We start from the raw sequence: 7,877 nt of genomic DNA, 5'->3' as shown, positions 1-7,877 counted from the left end.
TATGACCAACATCAAAGTTGTGACAGAAACACAGAGCAAACAGCAAGCAGAGTTGCCTGGTGTCTAGATGAACAAGCCCTACAACTAGAGAGAAAAATAAAAAATCACAGAGACTAAAGGACATGGACATGGACAATGGTCTTGTGGTTACCAGAATGGTAGGGTGGTGGGGGGAGGGGAGTAGACGGGGGAAAAAAAATCTAAATCATTCTTCAATTAAATAATTAATTAATTAGTTAAAATAAATAAAATAAAATTTCACTACAAAAAAAATCACTCTGCAACAGTAGGAAGTAGAAGGGGATGAAACACGAGGCTGCCCTGGTCCTGTCCTGAGCAGCTGAGTGGAACGGAGGCTGTGGCAGCAGCAGCCGGCAGCAGCAGCTGGCAGCTCCAGATGCCTCTTAAAGGGACCGTGTCTACAACCGGACTTTTGTGGTGATAGACCTGCTCGCTCTGAGCATCAGCTCCGGGTCGGCTGCTGGGGAGCACCAGGGACTTACAGGGTTATGCTGAGTTTTCGAAGCAAGGGCCGGAAGCAAGACTCTCTCCCAGGCAGAAGTACTGGCAGTATCCATTGCTCCTCTATTGAGCACTTCCCACTCCAGTGTACAGACTCAGCACTGCCATAGCTGAGAGATATCATTGAACTGGATAACAGAAGTTGCTTCACCCAGAGGATTCCCTGAAACTCCACCTCCCTCAATTCATGGCCTCTCCCAAGCCACATCCAATTTTGTCCTTAGCCAGTCCTATGTCCCTTGCTGAGCAGCTCCAAGACCCACACTGGTGGCAGCTGACCTCATTTTCTCACATAGCCTCTTGAGGCAACTATAAGCACAGCATCTGTCAATTGCTTGCTGAATTTTAACAGGTAACCATGGAGAGGCACAGGCTGGGGCCAAACTTGGTCTGCAGCTGAACCCCTCTTAGGACTGTGCTTCTGGACACCTACTACACACCTACTACACTAATAAAACAGGGAGACTTCAGAGCTTTGCTTAGTACATAGAAACAGACACAGAAAAGCAGCCAAAATGGGAAGAGAAAGAAGTAGAAACCACATGAGAGAACAGAACAGAGATCCAGGAATATGGAGCCAAACTGTCTAACAGATGCAGAGTTCAAAATACTGATTCTAGAGACGCTCAATGAACTTAGAGGAAGTGTAGATGAACTCAGTGAGAACTTTAACAAAGAGATAAAACACATAAAAATGGAGATGGAAATTATAAAAGGGAACCAGTTCGAAATGAAGAACACATTATCTGGGATGAAGAGTATATTAGAAGGAATTAACAGAGTGGATGAAGATGAGGATTGAATCACCAATACAGAGAAGCCAAAGACACTAAATCAGAATGGCAAGAGAAAAGAAGCCAAGAATATAGTAATAATTTAAGGAGTCTTTGGGAAAAAAATTAAGTGTAAAAACATACATGTTATAGGGGTAGCAGAAGGAGGAAAGGGAGAACAAAAAGTGGAAAAGCTATTTGAAGAAATAATGATGGAAAACTTCCCTAACCTGGTGAAGGAAATAGACATGCAACCCCAGGAAGATCACAGAGTCCCAAGAAAAAGAAACCCAAAGAGGCCCACACCAAGACACATCATAATTAAAATGCCAAAGATTCAATACAAAGAGAGAATCTTAAAAGCAGCAAGAGAAAAGCAGTTAGTTACCTACAAGGAAGCACCCATAAGACTGGCAGCTGCTTTCTCAAAAGGAACTATGCAGGATAGAAAGGCTTGGCACAAAATATTCTTTGCTAGATACTTTATTTAACAAAGTTATCATTTAGAGTTGAAGAACAGATAAAAAGCTTTCCAGACAAAAACAAGCTAAAGGAATTCATCAACACCAAGCCACTATTACAGAAAATGTTGGAGGGACTTCTTTAAGAAGAAAAACCATAAGAACCATATGATCATATCAATAGATGCAGAAAAAGCCTTCGACAAGATACAGCATCCAGTTATGATCAAAACACTCAACAAAATTAGTATAAAAGGAAAGTACCTTAACATAATAAAGGCCATCTATGACAAACCCTCAGCCAACATTATTCTTAATGGTGAAAAGCTAAAAACCTCTCTAAGATCAGGAACAAGGCAAAGCTGTCCACTGTCGCCACTGTTATTCAATGTAACATTGGAGGTCTGAGTGAGTGCAATCAGACAAGAGAAAGATATAAAAGTTATCCAAATAGAAAAAAAAGAAGTCAAACTGTCACTATTTGTGGATGACATGATTCTCTATATAGAAAATCCTAAGGACTCCACAAGGACACTACTAGAAACAATAAGCAAATACAGTAGTTTCTGGATACAAAATCAATGTTAAAAATCCATAGCGTTCCTATACTCCAGTAATGAAGTGTCAGAAAAAGAAGTGGAAAAAATAATTCCTTTTGCAATTGCAGCAATAAGAATAAAATACCTAGGAATAAATCTAACGAAAAGTGAAGAACCTATATGATGAAAACTACAAGATTACAAGATTCTATTAAAAGAAATTGAAAAAGATACAAAGAAATGGAAAGATATTCCATGTTCTTGGATTGGAAGACTCAATATAGTTAAAATAACCATATTATGTAAAGCATTATATAGATTTCGTGCAATCCCCATCAAAATTCCATCAGCAGTTTTTAAGTAAATAGAACAAAAAATCATCAGATTTGTATGGAAGCACAAAGGACCCCGAATTGCCAAAACCATCCTGAGAAAAAAGAACAAGGCTGGAGGCATCACTCTGCCCGACTTCAAATTATACCTCAAAGCGACTGTAATCAAAACGGCATGGTATTGGCAGTGAAACAGATACACAGACCAGTGGAACAAAATCAAGAGTCCAGAAGTAAACCTATATTTATGGGAAAATGATTTTTGACAAAAAAGCCAAAAACATACAGTGCAGAAAGGAAAGCCTCTTCAACAAATGGTGCTGGGAGAACTGGAAAGCCACCTGCAGAAGAATGAAACTAGACTGTTGTCTATCACCACACACCAAAATTAACTCAAAATGGATTAAGGACCTGAATATAAGATCTGAAACAATAAAATGCATGGAAGAAAACATATGATCTAAACTCAAAGACCTTGGGCTTAAAGAGGATTTTATGAATTTGACTTCAAAGGCAAGGGAAATAAAAGCTAAAATAAATGAATGGAACTACATCAAACTAAAGAGATTTTCACAGCAAAAGAAATCTTCAACCAGGTAAAGAGACAACCATCCAAACAAGAAAATATATTTGCAAGCAATGCCTTTTCCAGTAAGGGCCTAAAATCCAAAATATACAAAGAACTCATACAACTCAGTAACAACAAAAAAAGAAACGATCCAATCAAAAAATGAGCAGAGGACCTGAACAGACACTTCTCCCTAGAGGACAGACAAATGGCCAACAAATAAATGAAAAGATGCTCAACATCGCTAGCTATTAGGAAATGCAAATCAAAACCACAATGAGATACCATCTCGCACCTGTTAGAATAGATAATCAACGGGACGGGTAATAACAAGTGTTGTAGATGATGCAGAGAAAAAAGGAACCCTCATACACTGCTGGGGGGACTGCAAATTGGTACAGCCACTATGGAAAATAGTATGGAGGTTCCTCAAAAATCTAAGAATCGATTTACCATATGATCCTGCAATCCCTTTACTGAGTATTTATTTACCCCAAAGACTTAAAAACTCATATCCATAAAGATATTTGTACACCAATGTTCATAGCAGCATTATTCACAGTAGCCAGGACATGGAAGCAACCAAAGTGTTCTACAATAAATGATTGGCTAAAGAAACGGTGATACATATATACAATGGAATATTATTCAGCCATTAGAAGAGATGAAATACTGCCATTTGTGACAACATGGATAGATCTTGAGATAATCATGCTAAGTGAAATAAGCCAGACAAAAAGAGTTGAAAATCACATGATATCACTTATATGTGGGATATAAACCTAAAAGCAACCAATGAATAGGACAAACCAACAGATATTCATGGACATGAATTATAGACTAGTGGTTACCAGAGGGTAGCGGGTGGAGGAGGAAGGTGTAGGTAGACCTTTAAAGAGGGTCAAATATAGGGGGAGAGTGAAGTGGGTAAAGGGGATCAAATATATGGTAGCTAAAGGAAACTGGACTTTGAGTGGAAAGCAGAATAGAATATATAGATGTCAAATTATAATGTACACCTGAAAATTATATAATTGTATTAACCAATGTTATCCCAATAAACTTAAATTAAAAAAAGGAACCCAACAACACTATAGAAAGTCATTAACATACAAGATAAGAGAGCAAGAGATTAAGTAACAGAGAAGGACTACAAAAACAATCAGGAAACAATAAAATGGCAATCACTACATACCTAACAGTAACTACTTTAAATGAAAATGGATTAAATGTTTCAACCAAATGACAAATGGATAAAGAAGTGATACATATATACAATGGAATATTACTCAGCTGTAAAATGAATGCAATCTTACCATTTTTGACAACATGGTTGGACCTAAGGGTATTAAGCTAAGTGAAATAAGACAGACAGAGGAAGACAAGTACCTTTTAATTTCACTTTGATGTGGAATCTAAAAAACAAAATAAACAAATGTCTACCATAATTGAAAAAAAATTTTTTTTAATTTAAATAATCATAGTTACAAGCATGTGTTAGAAGTGGTTTGTTAATTAGTCTATAGTGCCCAGTAGGTTGACTTGATTCTATAGGGAATTTTTTGCTGGTATTGAGGGAGTTTCAATATTATCTTCACAAACAGGTTTGAAGTTGAGAAGATATAAACATCTTTCTCTCCAAGCTGCATTTCACAAAGAAAATTAATAGGAGATGAATAATTGTCTTTGACATTTTCATTGTTGTACCTCGAGCTCTTCATGAACATTTATATATTATGGCATCTCTGCATCATCTTTTAGGAATTGGGTGAGACTGCAGTTCTTTATTTCATTGTCATTATTCTTTCTATGAAAAGTAATAGAAGATATCATTTTAGGACCAAAAGTTTCTTATGAGCTGTCAAAATATCTGTAAAATTTTTTTTCAGATGATTTATCCACCAAATGGAACAGAAAGCAATCCTGAACTGAATAGCTAAATAAACATTATGTTTAGCTCCTCTGAAAACTAGCCTTCTCACTTGCTTCTCAGGCTTGTAAAACTCACAGATACATTTTTAGTTTGTGGCTCTTTTCTGCCTTGCCTATCTTTATGTTAGTCATTAACGGTGGTCCATATTTTCTCTTCATTTGGTTTTCTATTTAAACAAAATTCATAATTTTTATTATAAATTCAATCCAGCATCATGGATATAACACCAGAATTAGAGGTCTATGTGTGAATGAACTAAGAATGACAGAGCTCTAACTTAAGAGGCACCAAATAAATACTTGTTGACTGAATGAATGATTGTGATCCCATACTGGGAAAATTAAATAGAGTCTATTTAAATTTGGAGTGGTTTTGAGAAAAGTATAATCTAAAGAGTTTATTAGGAATTTAGGGTGCTTTTGATGAATATATAATCAAGCAAAATAATGATAACAGACAGAAAGAGCAGAAATGGGATTTTAACTTACTATTTTATTATCCTACCCATGAATGTCTTAGGAGGAAATAATGATGTATTATTAGTACAAAAATACAGCCTATTTGTTGTTCAATACAAAAGATATAAAAGAATTCCTGAGAGGATGTAAAAACCCTTTTGAACCTGAACAAGTGTCTAGCTTTAAGAGATTTTAGTATAAAATATATTATGTATTTTTATTCTTAATTCTGTATAAAATTTCACTGTTAATACATTCAATTCTAAGGTATTTATGGGTAACAAATTATTGAACTAAGTCAACTGGTGTCTATGACCTTCAAGTAATTACATATTTTAAAATAAAACCACTTCAAAAAATTCCTTAATTCTCGAAATTATTTGCAATATAACTAATATTTTTAGGTGTCTTTTAAAAAAGAGAAACATTGTATCTTCATGTTTCCTGAGTAGGAGCATCTGAAATAGAGGAATATGACATTGTCATCCAGTACCAGTTTTCATGAATCTTAATTATTTTCTTTTTTAATTATTCTCCATTTTAGTGTTAAGCCTGAGTGGATATAATGGAGGAAAATAAGACGCTGGTGACTGAGTTTGTTCTCACAGGACTTACAGATCGCCCAGAGCTGCAGGCCCCCCTGTTCCTGGTGTTCTTGGTCATCTACCTCACCACCATGGTGGGCAACCTGGGACTGATTTTTCTCATCTGGAAGGACCCCCACCTTCACACCCCCATGTACTTATTCCTCGGCAGTTTAGCCTTTGCAGATGCCTGTTCTTCATCCTCTGTGACCCCCAGGATGCTTGTCAACATTTTAAACAAGAGTCGAATGATATCCCTCCTGGAGTGCATGGCTCAATACTATTTTTTTGGTTCCAGTGCCACCACAGAATGTTTACTCCTGGTAGTGATGGCCTATGACCGCTTTGTAGCCATATGCAACCCCCTTCTTTATCCAGTAGTGATGTCCAATAGACACTGCACTGGATTGATAAGTATGTCATATGTAATTGGTTTTCTGCATCCTGTTGTTCATGTAGGATTATTATTTAGATTAACCTCTGCAGGTCCAATATAATACAGCATTTCTACTGTGAAATTTTGCCACTATATACAATTTCTTGCACTGACCCATCTATTAATGCATTGGTGATTTTTATTTTTGCTGCTTTTATACAAGCTTTTACTTTTATGACTATCATGGTCTCTTATACCCGTGTCCTCTTTGCCATCCTGAAAAAGAAGTCTGAAAAGGGCAGGAGCAAAGCCTTCTCCACATGTGGTACCCACCTGCTCTCTGTCTCCCTGTTCTATGGCACTCTCTTCTTCATGTATGTGCGCCCTGGGTCTGGCCCAGATCAGTATCAGGATAAAATGTATTCACTGTTCTACACAATCATAATTCCCCTGCTAAACCCCTTTATTTACAGCCTAAGAAATAAGGAAGTTTTAGATGCCCTGAGAAAAGTGATAAAGAAATAAGTATTTTCAGGAAACTTTCATTATTCTTTCCATTTTACTCTTTGTTTAAATAAGTGATACTATCTGGTCCTATGGAGACCCTCTTATGTTTATGCCTATACATGGGAAGCCTTGCTGACCACGTAGCTGAGATCCCTAGGACAGGAACAGGCTAGGTACTAGGGATGGCAACAGTTTTATAGTAGCAGGAAAGACTTTCATGTAACATCCAGTTTTACTCAGCCAATCTTTGACAGACTGCAACATAGTCACAAAATTAGTTCAGGACAGAAGTCTTCTTAGAAGTGAGTAGACCCTTAAAAAAAGAGTAAAGAGTCTTTTGAGTTGACTAAAGTTTATACTAAGAAGCCAATGTAATGGGGACAGAAAGTATTCATTTTCTTTTCTGTTACCTCTTTGAATGAAGAGCTGGCTACATAGCTGGTATATGTCTGTCTTGGGGGTATATATGGATTTGCTATAGAAGCAGTACAAAGAGAAAGAAGGGATTCACCTTCTGACTTGAAAAATAGAAATTTGTCTTGAAAGAATATTTACCAAATTCCTTTATCTAACTCTTTAATGTGTTTAGAATTATGCTTGGAAGAATTAGATCACAGAGATCTTCTACTATAAGTAAAGATAGCCATGCCTGCTAGGCAGAATCTTGGTTCTTTATGGAACAAGAAGGATATAAAGTAAGAAAAGTAACAATAAGTCTGTATTTTTTCACCCAAGTGATGACGGGAGGAAGAAAAAGGAGACAGAAAGGAAAGGGAAACAGATGACTGCATCCCAATTTTGCTTTGCCAGGCTGCAATCTGGAT

The 7,877-nt window shown here is 36.7% G+C and overlaps 1 protein-coding gene across 1 annotated transcript; it reads left to right on the top strand.

Moving 5' to 3' along the window:
- The first annotated feature begins 6,148 nt into the window (after nucleotides 1–6,148).
- On the top strand, nucleotides 6,149–7,071 carry LOC105309139 (olfactory receptor 5AC1-like). The gene is given in 2 exon segments (XM_023526023.1): nucleotides 6,149–6,647; nucleotides 6,650–7,071. Coding segments are annotated over 2 exon segments (918 nt in total). The 5' UTR covers nucleotides 6,149–6,151.
- The last annotated feature ends 806 nt before the right edge of the window (nucleotides 7,072–7,877 follow it).

The sequence above is a fragment of the Pteropus vampyrus genome, unplaced genomic scaffold, assembly GCF_000151845.1.
Source record: "Pteropus vampyrus isolate Shadow unplaced genomic scaffold, Pvam_2.0 Scaffold674, whole genome shotgun sequence".
NCBI lineage: Eukaryota > Metazoa > Chordata > Mammalia > Chiroptera > Pteropodidae > Pteropus > Pteropus vampyrus.
This window is presented reverse-complemented; position numbering and strand designations above follow the sequence as displayed.